This window comes from Vipera ursinii (genome assembly GCF_947247035.1).
Source record: "Vipera ursinii genome assembly, chromosome: 1".
Taxonomy (NCBI): Eukaryota; Metazoa; Chordata; class Lepidosauria; order Squamata; family Viperidae; genus Vipera; species Vipera ursinii.
In genome coordinates this window covers 234,461,753-234,483,082 of record NC_139512.1, presented here as the reverse complement: position 1 = coordinate 234,483,082, position 21,330 = coordinate 234,461,753, and the positions used below count along the sequence as shown (strand labels likewise).

General features: G+C 37.0%; 1 protein-coding gene across 1 annotated transcript in view; it reads right to left on the bottom strand.

The window, feature by feature from the left end:
• The window catches only part of COL19A1 (collagen type XIX alpha 1 chain), a gene marked incomplete at both ends in the record, with an annotated part of 189,903 nt that extends 172,466 nt beyond the window's left edge, over positions 1–17,437 (bottom strand). The window contains one exon of the mRNA XM_083372775.1: positions 17,344–17,437. Within this exon, the coding sequence (XP_083228901.1) occupies positions 17,344–17,437 (94 nt within the window). The remainder of the gene's footprint in view (positions 1–17,343) is intronic.
• Between the last annotated feature and the right edge of the window lie 3,893 nt (positions 17,438–21,330).

Below are 21,330 nucleotides of genomic sequence, written 5' to 3'. Positions count from 1 at the left end.
CCAAGTCTATGCGCCAACCACCGGTGCTGAAGAGGATGAAATTGACCAGTTCTATGAAGCCCTACAGCACCTTATAGAACTAACACCAAAAAATGATGTCCTTATCATCATGGGGGATTGGAATGCTAAAGTAGGAAGCCAAAAGATAATCAGAATAACAGGCAAGTTTGGCCTTGGAGTACAAAATGAAGCAGGGCACAGGCTGATAGAATTTTGTCAAGAGAATACGATGGTCATAGCAAACACTCTTTTCCAACAACCCAAGAGACGGCTCTACACATGGACATCACCAGACGGTCAACACAGAAATCAGATTGACTATATGCTCTGCAGCCAAAGATGGAGAAGCTCTATACAGTCAGTAAAAACAAGACCAGGAGCTGACTGTGGCTCAGACCATGAGCTTCTCATTGCAAAGTTTAGGCTTAAACTGAAGAAAGTAGGGAAAAGCACTAGGCCACTCAGGTATGAATTAAATCATATCCCTGTTGAATATACAGTAGAGGTGACAAATAGATTTAAGGAATTAGATCTGATAGACAGAGTGCCTGAAGAACTATGGATGGAGGTTCGCAACGTTGTATAAGAAGTAGCAACTAAAACCATCCCAAAGAAAAAGAAATGCAAGAAAGCAAAATGGCTGTCTGAGGAAGCTTTGCAAATAGCTGAGGACAGGAGGGAAGCGAAAGGCAAGGGAGAAAAAGAAAGATACGCCCAATTGAATGCAGAATTCCAGAGAATAGCTAGAAGAGATAAGAATGCCTTCTTAAATGAAAAGTGCAAAGAAATAGAAGAAAATAATAGAATAGGGAGCACCAGAGATCTTTTCAAGAAAATTGGAGAGACGAAGGGAACATTTCATGCAAAAATGGGCATGATAAAGGACCAAAATGGCAGGGACCTAACAGAGGCAGAGGAGATTAAGAAGAGGTAGCAAAATTACACAGAAGAACTATACAAGAATGAGCTTAATGTCCCTGATAACCACAATGACATGGTCACTGACCTCGAGCCAGATATCGTAGAATGTGAACTGAAGTGGGCCTTAGGAAAGCTGAGCAACAACAAAGCTAGTAGAGGTAACAGTATTCCAGCTGACCTATTCAAAATCTTAAAAGACAGTGCAGTAAAAGTGCTACACTCAATTTGCCAGCAAATTTGGAAAACTCAACAGTGGCCACAGGATTGGAAAAGATCAGTTTACATTCCAATTCTAAAGAAAGGCAGTGCCAAACAATGTTCAAACTATCACACCATTGCACTCATTTCACATGCTAGTTATGCTTAAAATCCTACAAGCTAGACTCCAGCAGTATGTGGATCGAGAACTGCCAGAAGTACAGGCAGGATTTTGAAGAGGCAGAGGAACTAGAGATCAAATTGCCAACATACGCTGGATCATGGAGAAAGCTAGGGAGTTCCAGAAAAACATCTACTTCTGCTTCATTGACTATGCTAAAGCATTTGATTGTGTGGATCATAACAAACTGTGGCAAGTTCTTAAACAGATGGGAATACCAGACCACCTTATTTGTCTTTTGAGAAACCTATACGCGGGTCAAGAAGCAACAGTGAGAACTGGACACGGAACCACTGATTGGTTCAAAATTGGGAAAGGAGTCCAGCAAGGCTGTATACTGTCACCCTGCCTATTTAACTTATATGCAGAGCACATCATGAGAAAGGCAGGGCTAGATGAATCAAAAGTTGGGATTAAGATTGCCGGGAGAAATATCAACAACCTAATATATGCAGATGATACCACTCTAATGGCAGAAAGTGAAGAGGAACTAAACAGCCTCTTGTTGCGAGTGAAGAAGGAGAGTGCAAAAGTTGGGTTGAATCTAAACATTAAGAAAACCAAGATCATGGCATCTGGCCCTCTCAATTCCTGGCAAATAGATGGGGAAGAAATGGAGATAGTGACAGATTTTATTTTCCTGGGCTCCAAAATTACCGCAGACAGGGACTGCAGCCAAGAAATTAAAAGACGCTTGCTCCTGGAGAGGAAAGCTATGGCAAATCTAGACAGCACATTAAAAGCAGAGACATCACCCTGTCAACAAAAGTGCATATAGTCAAGGCTGTGGTCTCCCCAGTTGCAATGTATGGCTGTGAAAGTTGGACCCTAAGAAAGGCTGAGCGCCAAGGAATTGAGGCCTTTGAACTATGGTGCTAGAGAAGACTCATGCGAGTCCCTTGGACTGGAAGGCGATCAAATCGGTTAGTCCTAGAGGAGATCAAACCTGACTGCTGTTTAGAAGGCCAGATCCTGAAATTGAAACTCAAATACTTTGGCCACCTAATGAGAAGGAAGGACTCACTGGAGAAGAGCCTAATGCTGGGAAAGGTTGAGGGCAAGAGAAGAAGGGAACGACAGAGAATGAGGTGGCTGGATGGAGTCACTGAAGCAGTAGGCATGAGCCTAAATGGACTCCTGAAGATGGTAGAGGACAGGAAGGCCTGGAGGAATGTTGTCCATGGGGTCGCGATGGGTCGGACACGACTTCGCAACTAACAACAACAAGAAGATTAGAAACTGACAGCAGCAAGTTATGAAGAGAATGGTATTTCAGAACTTTGAAAATGAAGGTTCAATAGGAATTTGGCTAGTCATTTGTGTCCTAATGAGGAAGGAAGGAAGGAAGGAAGGAAGGAAGGAAGGAAGGAAGGAAGGAAGGAAGGAAGGAAGGAAGGAAGGAGAGAACCGATAGCAGATGTACTGGAACTCCTAATTAGGTATTCAAGGTTGCCTTCTCTAAGTTCTTCAAGTGAAAAAAATTCTTCTATCTGGGGAGATGGCTCTTCTGTTTATTTTCTTTTGCTAAATGATTTAATTAGTCTAGTTTCCAACTACAGAAGAAATTTTACATACACATATCTACATTTAGGTATTTATTTGATTTCTATATTATAGCTTCCCATCTCAACAAGTGACTCAGCATACATTTGTATATGCTTTATATATATATATATATATATATATATATATATATATATATATATATATATATATATATATATATATATATACATGCATACATACATATATATATATGTGTGTCATTAAGAGCCTTGGTGGAGCAGTGGGCTAATGCCTCCTTAAGTAACACCCGCTGCCTGCAATTAGTGTAGGTTCGCATCCCACCAGGCTCAAGGTTGACTCAGCCTTCCATCCTTCCGAGGTAGGTAAAATGAGGACCCAGATTGTTGGGGGCAATTAAGCTGACTTTGTAATAATGCCGCTTGGGGTGTGTGTGAAAGCCCTAACAAGCAGGCATATACATAGAATGGAGGCTACTGCTAAGCTTGTAAGCCGCCCTGAGTCTTCGGAGAAGGGCGGGATATAAATGTAATAAAAAAAAATATGTTAACTCTTAGATTACCTTGCTAGGCCCCAAACATGGGGCAAATCTTTATTTCCTGTTTTCAGCCTTATCTCAAAGGCCATCGAACAGGCTGTAGTCACACCGGACAGGAAATAAAGATTTGCCCCATGTTTGGGGCCTAGCAAGGTAATCTAAATAGTTAACATTACACACACACACACACACACACACACACACACACACACACACACACACATATATATGTTTTCTGAGGTTTTCGCGGGTGTTTATATGTGGGTCTTCGGTCATTCGGGTTTTTCCCCGCGTAGAACTAATTTATATATATATATAAATAAACAATGAACTGCAGTTGGATATTGCTTTTTTCTAAAATGCATATGATTGTGGTTATTTTCCTATAATACACAAATTTGTGTGTGCATATTTCAGGTTCTCTTAAAGAACTATTCTTCTAACAATTCTTGTGAGACAAATTTCTCATTCAACTCTACTTTTATACCCTCTTTCCTTTATTGCCTAAGCAGCTTTATAGGTGGATTTTCTCCAGCTCCATTACTTGCTTAGTCATCATTTTAAAATAAATCTGCATTCTAAAAAAATGTAAATGAAAATATTGCATGCCTTTAAAATCTCATATAATTTGGGCAGTAGGGGAAAGAATCTGAAAACTGATCGAACAGAGAAAAAATCTTTTCTTCTACTATTATATTCTTGTGAAGTGTCATTCACATAGGGGGAGGTTTTTTAATTTTTTTTTTTACAAAATATTAAACAACCTGTGTCCCACTGAGTCATCCTTTCAAAAATGTTTCCTTACATAAACAGAGAAACAGAATGATCATAGCTGGGCAAAAACAAACAAACAAACAGAAACAACCAGGTGGATTTTAATCCACTTCCTGTAGGTTTTCCCATTGAAGTTACTGTGGGAAGTTGGCAGGGAGTGGCAGAAATCACTCCTCCTCCTCCTTGACTGAGCTGTGGAACTGCCTGCCATTTTGCTGGGAGGAAGGAGAAGAAATGGAGTTGCAGACCATGAGGGAACTTATACCTTTGCTCCCCATCCTACCATGTCCCCAAGGACTCTCTCCCCCACAAGGCAGGAAGAGGCACACCTGTCAAGTACCAGTGCGCCCCCCCCCAGCCAGCCTTACCCATCAGCAGGAGTCCGAGTCACTTCCTCCTCCTTCCCACACTTCCCATCACTGTTGAAGAGATGTCAAATTTCAGCCTTGCCTTTTTTGCCTTATGGCCAGCGAATTGGCTACAGAGGCCAGAAAGAAGCAGGAAAGAGGGCAGGGAATATGGTCCTCCCATTTTCCCTTGCATCATGCAATTATGGGTTTCCTGGAAGTGCAATTGGAAGGTGCAGTGTCTCTGAAGCAACCACAATTTCCCCAAATTTCATACCCAGCGGGAGTCCTGAGACCTGGCAATTCTGTAAGTTACGGTAGTTCATTTGGCTTACATCGATTCAATACTGCTTCAGTGTACCTTCCAATTTCGCCCAGCTGAAGGTTATAAATAGATCTGTGGGTTTTAGTAGTATATTGATACTCTCCAGTTCTTGATAGACTGCATGTTCCTGTCAGACATTTTAGAATAACAATCCCTGCAATGCTTACTGTTCCTTTTCATTCTTGTTGAAAGAAATTGTGTAAAGGGTTTAGGACTCCTTATGTCCGTCAGCATTAATCTCCAAACACAAAACAGAAGAGGACCAAATTTAGTAGGGCTGGAGAAGCCAACTAAAGTTTGAAAAAGGGCTGGATGCAATTGGGGGATGCCAACAACAACAAAATCTAGAAAAATTCTCCCTGCTGTTATCAGTGACTTGGAATATTAACAACCATTTCATTCTAAATCCCTACCTCCAAACAAGATCACTGTCAGCCTGCCTTGTGCTTTCCACCCATACCAAATAATAGAGACAATAACTTACCATGATTATACCTTCACACACACAAATACACACACACAGAGGCAACACATATCCATTTCCTTTGAAGAGACTTTCACAGATACACATGGATTAATAAAAAGATAGATAGATAGATAAAATACCACACTTTGTTACAGAGGAGAAAGTAAGATGATTCTTACAATGGCAAAGGAATTGGGAAAAATTCCAGAAGCCCTGCTGTGGATGCTTTGCCTACCTCGTTTCTTCTACCAGCCAACAACTAAATTGTGTACCTCCTAGTCACAATATTCAACAAATATTGAGAGACCTTCAGCCCCTGTTGGATGTGTTTTTTACGGCTTTTTTTATAAATGTGCAATCAAATGCTTTTCTACATAATTTTAAATTGCCTAAGCGCATAGAAACCAACAGCAATAATAATGTAATGTGATTCAATTATCTCTAATTAAAGGAAGCATGCAGAACGCTTTATAACCACAAATAATTAAGGGTTGAATCATAGTTGAACTAATAACTTCAGTGGATAGAAATGACTGAAAAGAAGACAACTTTGAATGAAAGTGTCATCTTTGGAAAATTGGGGGGGGGGGGAACCACTAATCTATTAACTTAGGATAATAGTTGATTCCTCCCATTTTATATATAAATCATTACTGGAAATTTTTTTCAGGTAAATACAGTAAATGATATTATAACTTTTATGTTGAAATCAGAAGAACTAAAATCTACTGAATTTAGAGTGGATTGTAATCAATATTTAAATTAATATTTATCTTACTTCATTATGCTTTTCTTACTAAAATAAGATAAACTACATATACAAAAAACTATACATGCTATATTTATATAAGAGGAATAAATGTTATAATTGCACTATCAAGTCCAGGACCAACTATTATTTACCAGGAAAAGTACAAGGTTTGTCATAGTGCTGAATTAATACTACAGTGGTATCTTGGTATTCAACTTGGTATTACAACCTCTGGGAATGACGGGTACAGAATGCAGCCGCGAGAGTTGTGTTGGGAGTCTCCCGATACTCCCACGTTACACCGCTGCTCCGTGAGCTGCATTGGTTGCCGGTTGTCTTCCGGGTGAGATTCAAGGTACTGGTAACGGTGTTCAAAGCCCTCCATGGCATGGGGCCGGAGTACCTTAGGGAACATCTGCTGCCGGCATCAAGCTCCCTGCGCCCTGTGCGTTCCCACAGAGAGGGCCTCCTCAGGGTGCCACCGATCAGAGAATGTCGATTGGTGGCCCCCAGGGGGAGATCCTTCTCTGTGGGCGCTCCGGAGCTGTGGAACCAGCTACCGGTAGAGCTCCGGATGGCGCCCGATCTTCGCTCCTTTCGTCGCGATCTCAAGACCTTTCTGTTTGTACAAGCCGGCCTAGCCTGATGGGGATTGGTGGGGTTTTTTATTTTTGGTGGTTTAGTTTTTAACTTGGTGTTTTAGAATTCTATTTTAACTGTTTTAATATGGGCAACTATTTAATCTCTTTTTAACGTTTGTATTTAGTATTTTATTCTGCCCTGTGAACCGCCCTGAGTCCTCAGGGAGAAGGGCGGTATACAAATATTATTAAATTAAATTAAATTAAAATTAAACTGCTTTGAAACTCATTGAATTTGGTACTCAACACATTTTGACACAAAAATTTTCTTTCGGTACTCGTTGTGGTACTCAGTGCACAAGCTAGAACTTGTCAGTGCCAACTGCCTTATGACTCATTCCATTATTCCTTATGGAAAAAAATTGTTTGGTACTCATAATTTTTGGTACTCATTGCGTCTGTAGAACAGATTAATGATGAGTACCGATGTACTGCAGGGGTCTTCAGACTTGGCCCTTTTATGACTTGTGGACTTCAACTCCCAGAATTCCTCAGCCAGGGCCAGGTTTGAAGACCCCTGCAGTACTGTATTGTGTTTGTTGAGCAGTGTGAAGCAATGGCACTAAACATAGTTTTATTATTATAGGGCTTGATGTAAATATATAATCATGTTCACTTGGAATGTTCAAACACAATTTGTTTAATAATTAAGTGCAATATAATATAAAATTTGATTTCCAAAATCATACTGTAGTAAAAATGTCATTGCCCATGGTCCAATATTATTAACAACGATGTGCTCCAAACTGAGGCAATGGCACCGGAGCAACTGTCCTAAATTTTTAAGGGCTTAGATTTTAATTTTATTTAAGAGAAGCAAGTACCATTGAACAGTCTGATTTGTTCAGATATGCACAAATATATGCAAACTTTTACTTTCAATTTCCCTGTTAAGCTTTATGTCACAGTTCATCACTAAACCTAATTTCTCTACCACAGCCTTTCTCTACTGGGGATCCCTAAGAGACCATGACTGGGAAAAAAAACACCTTTATTTTTTAATTTTACCTGTCACACATTGCCAGCTTTGCAGTGGTAGGAATTTTTACGTGCCATGATTGTCTACGGCTTTGCTGTTGTTGTAATTGTTGTAAAATGTGGCTCGTATAGTATAGAAATTAACTATATTGTGAAATTTTATTTTATTTCCCCCCCGCTAATTTTATGCAGGGATTCCCTAAGGCCTGTAAATTAATTCAAATATTCTTTCAGAGTAAAAAGATTGAGAAAGACTACTCTATTTTGAAATAACATACAAAAAAACCTGAATACAACTTAGACAGAATACAGGTAGACCTCACTTAATAAATGGCTGTTTTATCACCAAAGTTGCAGTGCCCACCGAATAGATGCTTTATGGCCCATAAAGCAACTTCAGCTGATGAAAATGGTCATGTCTCTCCTCCCAGTCATGTGAACACAAATCTTATGATTTGTTGTAGTGTTCCACAGTCATGCAACCATGATTTGTGAAGTTTTTGCTGGTTTATTTAAATATATACAAAAAAATAACCATTTAAATTATATTTCTCTTAGCTTTGGAACCACTGGCTGCCATCCTGTCAGATTCAAACCTGACTTTCCCTAACCTATTAATTTCTCAGAGTTTTTTTCTGTATGATAATATTTTTTAAACACTGAGATGTTATTACATGTGTAGGGCTCAAGTCAATTTAAAGCCAGAGCCATAATGTATATACAGTATACAGTATTTGAAAAATAATAGAGTTGCTAAATAAATATAGCACTGTCACATCAAATGGTTCACAAAAACATGTACAGAGGGATATATAAGGGTATTTATGCACATACATTTTCTTTAATGGCGCAGAAAAAGTAAGAAATTAGCTAGTGCCGTTTCTATTCTATTGCTTTTACGTATACAGAAGGCTTAAGGATGGAATAACCAAAAGCCATTCCCTCTGCAACTATCCATATTCATAACTCACCAGTTTCCAATGGGTTCGTAAAGTTCTGCCTTTTTTTGATATAGAGATATAATTAAATTTGTGCTTGTTTGTATCCTTTGCTCCCTGCTTTTGCCTGCCTTGCGTTCCATTTTGTCCGTTAACTTTTTAATATTTGACGTTCAATAAATCAACAGCAAGCAATATTTTTACCAGCTGTACTGAGTGAGATGTGTGCTTGCTCTGATGTAGACACAGGGACTGACTGGGAAGGTGCTGAAAACAAAACTGGAATAACCAAACTGAGGTTTCCAACCCAAATGACATAAACCAGAAATGTTCTATTACTGCTGTTATGTACTAGGCTTTTGGAATATCACCATGTGCATTTCTGGAGAACTAACGGTTCTCCAGCAACCCAGACAGGACGTCTCCGGTCCTGCCATTGGTCAACTTTGGGTGGCAAGTATAGCTTCAATCCGATTGGTTAATACCATAGGGCCTGGCTATATATTGAAGCAGGTTGGCTCCAATCTCTAGTACAGTTTCTGCTTAAAGTATGAGTTTGTCTGTACTCAACTGCATGTCCTCGTTCCTGCTCATCAGAGCCCACCACATAATAACTGCAATACTACTTAAAGCAGTGACCATGTGTTAATTATTTGAGCTCAACGCTAGCCTTCTCATGTAGGGGTGACTAAATCAGTGCTGAATTTAAAATGGGAAGTTCCTAACAGCAGGGGATTTCCAAACAAGCCTGGGGTTAAAGAGAAAAGACAAACTAGTAGTCTGGGAATGCTTTTAAGAAATACAAAATGCTCAGAATTAAAACCTGCATGGACTATTTGCATGGATTATTTTAAATGCTCCTGTTCATTATTTATTGTTGCATTTATATGAACTGAATGTTTCTCTCTGTGGTGCATGTAATTCTATTCACTTTATTTAAATATATACAGTACAAGAGCAGCTTACAACAGTAAGATCGCAGTAGATCTGAAATCTACATTGATGAGGACAGGAGACAACTAGACGGCACCTTACTTCATTCTCTTCTAATAATATTGTCTAGCAACATCCTCCCATTTTGGATATAACCATATCGGCCATAGATACCAATTTGCCTGTGGCAGGAGGCAAAACAAAGCACACCTGAATTCAGCTGTGTCACCCAGAGAGAACAAGAAGTAGCATATGAGATTGTTGGCATTCATTAAGTTCAGTCTTACAAGCAAATTATTTAAACTTAGACTATGACAGGCTATACAGTTATATTTATGTAGGCAGTCAATACTGACTGTGAACCATAAATAGGGTGTGAGTCGCAACTGAAAGGCCTGGGAGCATTAACTTTTCAATGACATTCAGTGTGCAGTATAAGTCAGTGTCTTCCCAAACCCTTGAGTAATTCCAAATGCAAATGGTGGCACAGTCATGAATAATCCTAATGAATTAATTGGAGGAATGATTCATTGGTGCTATTTTAGGAACGCCAATAGTTTTCAATAATCCGGGGAAATTAAAACTATACAGTACGATGGCATTTTATTAAGAATCTATATATTGCAAAAACATTACAATCCATCAAAATATTTACAGTATAGAATATTTTTAAATAACAATTATTTTAATTATAAGCAGTGATTAAAGCAATGATTTTGAAGCAACATTCCTTTTTGCCTGTTTGTATTAATAGTTCATTTATTTCTTCAAGTCTGTCATTTTCTTTGTTCAGGATGGTCAGGTTTTAAATTTTGCATGTAGGAGAGGAAGTTTTGACAGTTGCAGCTTACCATGTAAAGGAAGGAGCTGTATCTGCTATAGTTCTATCCTTTTACTTTTATCTTGCAAACTTTTATGCTGTTTCAATCTTAAGACTCTGGATGGCTTAGAAATAAAAACAGAACCATAAAACTCTAAAACACAGAAGCAATAATAAAATTATATATATATATATATATATATATATATATATATATATATATACACACACACACACACAATAAATAGACAGAACCAGTGCTGCATCTGCAGGGCAAAGGATAAAAATCTACAGAATCTACAGATTTGTGAATTTTTCACAAAATCATGCAGATTTTGAACCCATTGAGAACTCCAGTGCAGAACCAGTAGAACACAACAGTAGAGCCTCCACTCCAGCATAAATTACCCCAAAGTGAAAGAAGATCACTTTCATGTTCCATCCAGAATATTAGCAGGAAGGAAACCATCATTACCTTGGAAAACAAACTGGCTATCAAGCGAAAAGAGTGTTTTCTGGTCCCTGCCATTTTAGTTTCATGGAAACTGGATTGGAAATACTCAGCATGCATGCACAAACAACAGGCTCTACATGCTGTAGACTAGAGCAAGGCAGTCAGGGCCCCTGCAAAAGACTTTATAGATAATAATTGGTTTTCTGAACCATAGTCAGGAATCTACTAGTGAACAGGACAGTAGCATCAAAAGAAGTGTTACTCTGCTGAAACAATTCATAGATTTCACACAAAAGCTGCTACATTTTATAATAAACAGGTTTTGGAATAGCCTTCGAAAGCAGCCCAAGCAGAGCATGTTGCAGTCCTGAAATGAACTGATAAAGGTCGTTTGTGAATGTGGTGTCTTCTTTTTCTGCTTTTCTCTCTCTAATACACTCTCTTTCTCTTCCTCTTTAAACAATTCTAAAACAATGGATGCAATGAAAAGAAGAAAACGGAGAAGGTTTTACTTGGAGACTTATTTTAGATCAGCACATGACCCACTTAGAAAATCAATGAATTAAATACCTTCTTGCAAACTCAAGTCGGATTTGTATTAAAATTCACACCTCTACAATTTTAATCTACATCTCACATATTACTTATATGAGCAATGCCACGTAGCAGAAACCCAGGATATACTTCCTTTGATATTGTCAACTTTTAATTAGTACATCCTGAATCAAATGAAATGTATTGATCTGAGAAAAATGGTTGTATATATATTGATTCAGAGAAATTGTATCATAAAGTGAATAGGCTTGGATTATTCAGTGTTTTGAATGAATGAGGAGGTGGTTGGTTGCTGCATGCAATAAAATAATTTGGAATACATGCACTGTATATAAATGTGTGAGGACAAATGAAATACTTAGCCAATGGCAAACATAGAGCAGGAAACAAAACAGGGATGTATGCTGTCCCCTTGGTTTTTTAATGTATGTATGATAAATACAGAAGGAATGCTGATTATAATATCAGATGTGTTTGTTGGAATGTGGCTTTGTACATATTTTTTGATGAAGTTGATTCCATGTTTTTGGCTGAGAAATTGAATGATTTTCAGTGATTGTAAAATTCAACAAGGAAAATGGGTCTGTATGTTAATGTATCAAATGCCAAGGTGGATGAATTTAATGGAAAATGGAGTAAACAAAATGCTGGTCATCATATAATTGAAGAAAAATTAAATTGCAAAAATAGTTTTGTAAACATGAGAATGTTTATTAAAGGTGAGGCAATGACATAGACATTTTAAGATGTGCAAATGCTGGTGGATAGATAGTGATGGAATGTGCTGTAGTATGTTGTGAGGAATGTTTGCAGCAAAAAGTGAAAATGGCTGAGCATATGAATACTGTATGTTCCTGCCTATTTCATGGAAATAAGAGGTGAATATGCTAGAAGAAAAAAATAAAAGGAAGTAAAATACAGTGGGAATGTAGTATTTAAATGTATATGTTAACAGGTAAAAATGAATGGTAAATAAATATGAATTAGATACAAATGTGATTCATCAATACACAAAAGAGGCTTGTATTAGAGAATGAATAAAGATTGAACTACAAAATAAACATTCGAAGGAAGAATGAATGGAAAGAGAAAGGAAGCAAGAAATCTATAGTTGGGTGGAGTCAATGAGATCTTGAAAACAAGAGAGCTGAAAAGTTTAAAGAACAAAAGGCAGCGTAAGAATCTATGTATGGACTTAATGGAAGCAAGGAGGGTTGCCAGAGAAAGAAATATGTGGAGAAGTGTAGGTAATAGTGCTGATATACTGTAAACAAGGTGCACCCAAATTATCTTTTCCTATCTTGTACCTTTAATTTCTTTCTTAGTTTTTTTTTACTTCTTGTCTGCAATTTTATAAGGTAACTTACGGTAAAAGGAAGTAAGATATATGTATTTTTATATTTATGTAACCAGTTATAGTTAACCAAGGCTAATAACACCATTTGCAAATGGTTACTTAAATGTAGTGCTGTTATCTTTAGTGAGGGTTACTCCTGTGTGAATATGCATTTGACTCTTAGTATATGTGCCACAATAAGTACTAAGTTTGATTTATGATATTGTTTCGATGGCATACATAAACCAATTTTCGTAAGTCTCAGACTTTTAATATGACTTATGATAATTACTAAGCAGCTATGCAATCCTTTTAAGAAGCTACTAGATAACCTCTGATCCATTGGGTCATCATTTGAGAGAAAATGTACTTCCTTACCTAAACAGGTAGGTTAAGAATGAGCACGGGCGGGCAAAAAAGCAGTGGGAGCAGGAGTGATTTCTGACTTCAACTTCCCCATTGACTTTCCTAGGAGAAAGCTGGAAAGGAGCATTGGAAATGACAACCACATGATTGTAGCTGGCTGCAGCAGCATGGTGGCATTACGTGGGCCACAACTTGGCCAAATTTCAATCCCACAGGGAGTCACGGATCCCAAAGTTTGGACATATTCCATAAGGTAGCCCATTTGAGATACTTTGATTCAAAAACTATTGCTCTATGAGACCCCATCCAACTGAAGGTTACAAACAATCAGAAAGGAAAGTGTCAGAAGTATATTATAGACTGTAAGAAAGTTGGGATGTATGATAATACAGATGTATGATAATACGCGTAACAGAGTGAGCGCCTGTTACTCGTCCCACCTTCTGCCAACCTAGCAGTTCGAAAGCACGTAAAAATGCAAGTAGAAAAATAGGGACCACCACGGTGGGAAGGTAACAGCGTTCCGTGCGCCTTTGGCGTCTAGTCATGCCGGCCACATGACCACGGAGACGTCCTCGGACAAGCACTGGCTCTTCGGCTTTGAAACGGAGATGAGCACCGGCCTCTAGAGTCGGAAATGACTAGCACGCATGTGCAGGGGAACCTTTACCTTTACCTTTATGATAATATGAATTCAAAATAAATGTTTAAATCTAAATGTTTAAACACAGGGATTAAAATAATTGCAAGAAGCATGTTAGCTATTGATTACATGAACTTCCGTACGGTAGGTCAGTCCTTTCTCTTAGTTTTGTTATACTTTAGTTTTATCATAATCACTTTGCTCAAGTAAGTAGTTGCTATACCAATGGTTCTGCATCAGTGAAAATAAAGGGAAAATTGCTGTGAGCCAAAAAGCTATTAGAATACCCTAAAAGAAGCTACTGCAAGCCTCATCTGCTATACCACAATAGCTTCCTTTTTTCCTGTCATGCCATTTCCTTAATTAATACAATATTAGCTAATTAAATGAAACCATTGACCAGACCGTGCAGGAGAGGAACTCTCCTCTTTTATTCCTAATAGTACACACATGTTATCTCTCCCATTCTTTTACACAAGTAATTGCCACCATATTCAAAACCCCATTTTAATAATCAAGGTTAATTGGGATCTGCCTGTGAAGCTCCGTGTGTCCTTACAGTCATTTCAACGTGCTTTAGCCACCATAAGCAATTTGTAAGGATCTCAATTCAAAACAGTCTTAGACCCCTAAAATACAAAGTTTTGCTACAACAGATCATCTAAGCTTGGAGTAAGCAGTGGGGAAGGGGTAACAGTAGCAAGAAGAAACCTTCCTCCCCCACACACACAAAACCCAAGGCTAAGCATGGCTTACTAAGTTGAGGCATAAAACCTGGTTAGAAATTTCACCATCCTTTGAGATGCATACCTCAGCCTTTTTATATATATATATATTCATGACTTTGACTTTGCTCAGTTTTTTTATGCTGAACTGAGGAAAATCCTTTTCCAGGCTGCATTCCCCTGATGTCTGTCTCTAAAATGTTCAGAAGTAAGGCATACGTTACAAACAATTGTAGAGACTTGAGGAGGTCAGATTTATTTTAATTGCAGGATTTTTCCCCCCTGGTAAATGGTGACATTTACCAATGGCAAAATCTCATTTTCTAATGCATGTTTTTGGGCTGGTATTTTCAATTCCATATTCAGCTATTCAATAAAAGATAAATTTTGTAATCTCACACCTTCAGTGAGCAAGGAAAGGATACAGAATATCCAGTAGTTTAGCTTTCCTCTTTTTTCAGGAACTGACATCAGCAAGTCTTAGAAAGTCTTTGCTGTCTTAATACTTGGAGAAAGAATCCGAACTGCAAGATTTGCTAATCCACAGTTCTTACTGTGCTTCAGCACGTTATTGATCATTTAATACTGGCTGATATTCCACAACTCCCTGATGAACAATCCTCATGTTTGGTCTCTTGGTGATCTAAAATTAGCATTTTGACATTTTAGATATCTACTTTGAATAGGTATAAAGTCAGTAACGTTTAATTTCTATTCTCAAAAATTCATAATGAGTAAATTCATAACTTCTGCTTTTCCATTGACTATTAAACCAATCAATATTGTATGTCCTGTTATAGTAATAGCAATGGCACTTAGACTTATATACAGTTCCACGGTGCTCATTTTACTGACCTCGGAAGGATGGAAGGCTGAGTCAACCTTGAGCCAATCAGGACTGGACTCCTGGCAATGAGCAGAGTTAGCCTGCAATACTGCATTCTAAACATGCACCACCACACATAAGTGATATTCCACAGCATCCTGCCTTATACAGTAGTGGCCAAAATTGTGGAAACCTTTTGCGAAAAGTGTAGGGTAGAAATGCCACCTTTGGCTATATTTCCTCCATTTTTTCTTCTAATTTCTTTATAACTGTAGCCTTGTTCATTTAATAATAAATACTATTTTACATCGCTTTCTGGGCAACCAGTCAACTCTTTGCACCATTACTTTAATTTTATTACATTTTACAAGCTCACTAAATGAAAGAACACAAAAAAAAAAACCCAAGCAACTTGATAGCGATCACATAACACACTGACAATTGTCCTCCTCTCAGCTTCAATACATGACATCAATAACTGAATCCTACTGTGATCTGATTGGCTCATTGTCAAAACAAGAGGACACCTGATTGGCTCTCTAAACACTCATGCTCATTGGCTACAATCAGATGAAGGAAAGCTACCTGATATCAACCTAAGCAAGTTGTGCTTCCTTTTTCTGGTTATTTGGCTATAACTTTTCATAGAATACAGTACAGACAATTGAACAAACTTTGTTGCATTACATTCTTGATTAAATTATCTTTCCATTGATATATAATTTTATGGTACTACTCCAAAAAAAATGGTATTATTAGCCATCAAACCTCAAAAATGCACTTTTCCCAAAAGGTTTCCACAATTTTGGCCACTACTGTACTATAATAATCACTAGAAACTCTACAGGTTTTTTTTTTTGAAGGGGCTAATACTTATTTTTTACATTATTTCTTTACACACACCCATATATATTGGTGGTACTTTTAAGCAACCCAATAACAGAAGCTATAGCCGGAAGAATAGTAAATGAGTCAAAATAATGTATGGAGGAGGAGAGAGGAAGGAGAGATGTACAAAGGCAGCCTTTTTTAGAATAAAGAGGTATTAACATATCAAATCTTGATTGCCATCATAGACCAGTATAAGGAGGGTGCGATACAACAAAATTTAAAAAGCATAAAAGTACATTAAAGTCTAATTTTTAAAAAGCTGAAATATTGAAAGTATATATAAAAACAAAAGTTAAAAAAACTAAAGGGAGGAGTAGGAATATTCAATGGAAATAGGGGAACATAAAAGTTAGTAGATGGCAAACTAAATTTATCACAGTACAGAGCACTTTCAAATAGTGAACTATGATAAGTTAAAAGGGAATAAAACAAAAAGAAATAGCAAGGTGTGGAATGAATCCTACTTGTCCTGCATTTTTACCCTTATTCAAATACTTTCCTTTTTCATTTTAGATAGTTTATAATTTCCAGGGCATTATTTATCTCAGTTGTCAGACACATAGGAACATTCTGCTTCTGGGGAAAATTTAAGAATTGCGCAGTTGCTTCTTTCAAGGTCATCCCCGTTTACTTCAGCCGAATTTATTTCCATGTACAGCTAAAAGACGTAATTTGGAAACCAGTCCCATTAAAACCGATTGGATTGATATTCTGTAGTACCGAAAATACTGTTCTGATTGTGGCACAGAGCATGTACAACTAATGGAACAAAACTGTATTTAGGAGTCTGCTCGGTTTCCAAGCCCAGGATTGGGTTCTTTTTGGAGTTGTAACTTAAGAAAATGAGGAAGTATCAATAACAGCACAACATAACTGTAAAATGAGGGTATGCACGTTCTAAATGTAGGCTCCTGTGAGAGTTCAGGAAATGGAAATATTGCTGGTAGATATCTTAGGTGAAAATATCTTTCAACGTAGTTACATGTTCTCCAGATCAGAAATACTGTTTAGCTCCCAAAACCCCACCTAACTTTTAAAAATCTTTGTCACAGTTTAAGTAAACTGTGGTTCTCTGCACAGTATAGCTGCATTATGACCTGAGGGTTTACATAAACATACTCTGTATTTTTCCATGTAATTTTAACTATCCAACAGGATAAATATCACAACAAATTTCTGAATCCTATTAAAAGAAGGAAAATAAGGAAATACCTGGCTTGCCAGTGACCATGGTAGAATGAGACACAGGAAGGAGGAAGAGGACTGCAAACCAAAGCCATCCTATGCAAGATCCAATAGCCTTCATCTCCTCTTGAACACATGTGAACAAATAAATGACCCGAAATCTGAAACGAAAAACAAACATGATTACAGACTCTCTACCAATGCTTAGTGAACCTGGACATCTGTAATGGATGCATAGCTGAATCATATACAACATCGGTGGTATAATTATGAATAGCCAAAGGGTTAGGAGTTTCCCTACTTTTTGAGTTATTATCTCATAGCTACTGTTTTCAGGGGGAGAGGAGAGATGATTGGGCTAAAATGGGGAACAAATAAAGAGGATTGTGGATTTTGCAGCTATCTTTTCTGCTGCATGGCTAGCCCACATGAAATTAATGAAGCAGACAGTGCTGACCATGATTTCAGCTTGATAGTCTATTATTAAATGGAGCATGGTAAAAGGAATAGCTTACTTTGTAACATCCATTCAACCAAACGGCAAAATTAGTGCTGAACATTCTATTCTTCTTTCTTTTCTTTTTCTTTTATAAATTAGGTATTATTAAATTTTTGTAAAGCTATATAAAAAAAACCCACCTCAGCCAAGGAACTTCTTCCTGTTCTCACCCACCCTCATCATTTAAGCTACACTGTAGTGAGTGATGTAAAACCAGAATAATTATGAACAATCAGAATAAGCTTTTCACACGCACATTTATGTAGGCTTTACTCATAAACACATCCAGCAACATATCCTAGAGAAAGAAAAGGTGTGTGTGAGCAATTACAAGCTAGAATTCCCTGCTATGTACTAATTATCATAAAGATCTAAAAATGGAGATGAAATGTTTGTATATTAGCCAAGAATATCTCGATGATCAAAAATGTATCTTTTTTTTTTAATTGCCAGAGCTAATCTTCCATCATTTTTCTGTGGACAATCTCCAGCTTTTGAGAATTGTATTTTTGACTGTAACAGCTGTTGTGAAATAATTTATTTTCACCCTTGTAATTATATTGATAGTTTTTGTTCATAAGGCTACTTTATTTTACTTTCTCGAATATTTTTTTATTTAGGTATGGAGTTATCAAATGAATATTATCAATGTTTTGCATTTTTGTTACATTTTGATCTATAATTATAGAGTATTTTGTTTGCTTATTGAAATAACTAATGTCTGACAGCAATACTGCTGAAATTAGCTTACACTTTTTACAGCATTATAAAAGATTGTTAAGTAGAAACAAAGAAGAATCTATTTTAAACAATCTCTATCATCTGGGTGGCAGTAACACTACAGTAAAAGCAATAATATAGTCATTGAATTTTACAGAGGGAATGATCTTTCACAACTACTTTTAAAAGACTGATGAGTAATAAGTTTCAGGCAGCTGCACAAAGATTATATATTTTGGTCAATAAGCCATTAAATTATTAGTAACAGCAGATTTACATTTTTATTTCAGAGTTTTTGCCTTTATTATTTCAATTTAAGCAGAATGCATTCACTACAGCAGAATGCTGAGCTAGTCATCATATCAGACTGGAATGTATCTTTCCTATATTTAGATTTAAAGGGATAAGAGCAAAATTAAGATTTGAAAGTATTTTACAAATTATGTTTGTTCTCTACACATAACTGTGACTTTTGAGAGTGTTAGAATGAATAAAAAAACAACCTTGGTAAGTAAGTAAGTAAGCATGTATGTATGTATGTGTATATATGTATGTGTGTGTATGTGTGTGTTTGTGTGTTTGTGCCTTTAATAAAGATTATGTAACCCTATGAATATGAAAATTATGTTCCTGGAAAAAAATAAATCATCACAATTTATTCATGCCATCTATACTTTATGACATTAATTTTATCTTTATGAAGGCGGGATTAGTCTGATAATAATAACAAACAATTAGCAACAGTAATTCAGAACAGAATATATTTGCCTTTAATTTTGGAAACCCACATAAACAAAAATGAAAAGCAATGAAATCCAGAAATAGTATGTTTTGTTTAATTTCCAGAGGAATAAACATCTTCATCTGTTTATGGGTGCAGGACTCACAACAAAATAAGAATCACCTACGCATGAGAGGCTTGCACAATGCTTAAGTGAAGGTGTCCCAGGCCTTGCTTTACAAACTTTTACTTGAAAGGCTTTCAAAATATGATCTAGACCAGGGGTCTTTAAACTTGGCCCTTTTTTGACTTGTTGACTTCAATTCCCAGAATTCCTCAGCCAGAACCTGGCTGAGGAATTCTGGGAGTTGAAGTCCACAAGTCATAAAAGGGGCAAGTTTGAAGACCCCTTGGTCTAGACTAGCGCTGATGATATTACCTAGTTTGAAATGAAATGTCTATAAGAAAATAGCCAAGCTCAAAGATCAACAAGCACTCCTCATTTCAATCTTAAGCTACAGATATTCTTATTTATTGTCTTTTGTGCTGGGCATTCTCTTTTCGAAGTGACAAGCTATCTTCTCCCTCTTTGGCAATGGAGCACATTCACGCCTGCCTAGATACATTCGCAGACTGGAGTTTCTGTTCATCTGAAACTGACTCTCTCTCTTCATTCCTACCATGACTCATCTGTTTACAAGGTTTGCACAAGGAATCATCTGGAGGATGCTAGCAAAATTATTGATCCCCAAGCTCCTGAAGTTTTCATCCTCCAAAAAATAGCATTCTCCTCCATGACACAGCACAGTTAATTTGTCCATTGCATTCTGGCACTTTATGCCCCAGTAATCTTAATTGCTTCTTTGAGTTTGTGTAAGCTTCTATTCATGTTATCAGTAAAAGTATCCAGTAACACCCAGTGTTCGTCAGCCTCTTTTTCCATTGCCTTCAATTTTTCTATGCAACAGAATCTTTGCCAATGATTCTTATTATTGTATTATGAATCCAAAGTATTTTAGCTTTTGCTTGAATATTAGAGCATCTACTCAGTTTTATTTCATCTAATAGTGAATTATGTGTTGTTCTTGTGGCCCACAGCGTTATCAATATTTTTTCCTGATAACACATGTCAAAAGAATCAGTTTTTCTTCAGCTTTTTGATGGTGCAACTATGGAAAAAAACCATAGTGATGATGGCAACTTCTTGCTTAATACTCATCTGTGAGAAACAGATATTCTTTTTGTAGCTACAGTACAGAATCCGATAATTCCAGCCCTCCTTCTGCAGAATATACAGATAAATCTTGGCTGTTTTAAATTTAGGGGAAGAACTCATATAGAACCTGGGAAAGAAAGTTAGGAAAAGGGAAAGACTCATTCTTCCATTCCCCAACAGCCTTAGATTAAAATTTAAAATTTTAGAAAAATAGAAGTACATCTAAAATGAAACAAACACTTCACTTCCAGGGAAAAAAAATTACTTCTGTAGAAATAGATAAATATGTTCTAGCCAGCATTTGCCTTAGACTCTTGCTTTCTGCCAAATCTCATAGTCCAATGTGTTTATTCCTCTATGCAAATTATGAAAATGAATGTATAACCCCAGCCTTTTCCACACTCTGCATGAAGATACACTTTTTCAAAATCTTGGAGTTTGTATATTAACCTGGAATAATTTCCTGGAGTTTACTACAGAAATTCTTTTGTGTAGCAAACCACTACCTTCTTGTAGTCTGCTCTGAGCATATTTTTTTTAAAGCAAGTAGCATTTTCCCCCCAAGACTGAATGTTTGTTATTTTGGAAATTTAAAATTTAAAAAGTTTTTTTCCAAAATTTGTATTTTCTCTTCCCCCCCCCAATAAAGTTTGATTTTGCTTATCTCCTATGGGATCAGCTGATTTTCCACAGGGGGAAAATAAGGGCAGTAACTTCTAGTCATGCATGGCCAGGATTTTATACTACTGAAATTATTTTAATTTCTTTCTAATTTTAGAGTTAATCATTAGAAAGTGGATGCTGATTATGAAAATTCTCTCTTTTACATACTGGCTTTATCAGAAATGTATTAGGTAA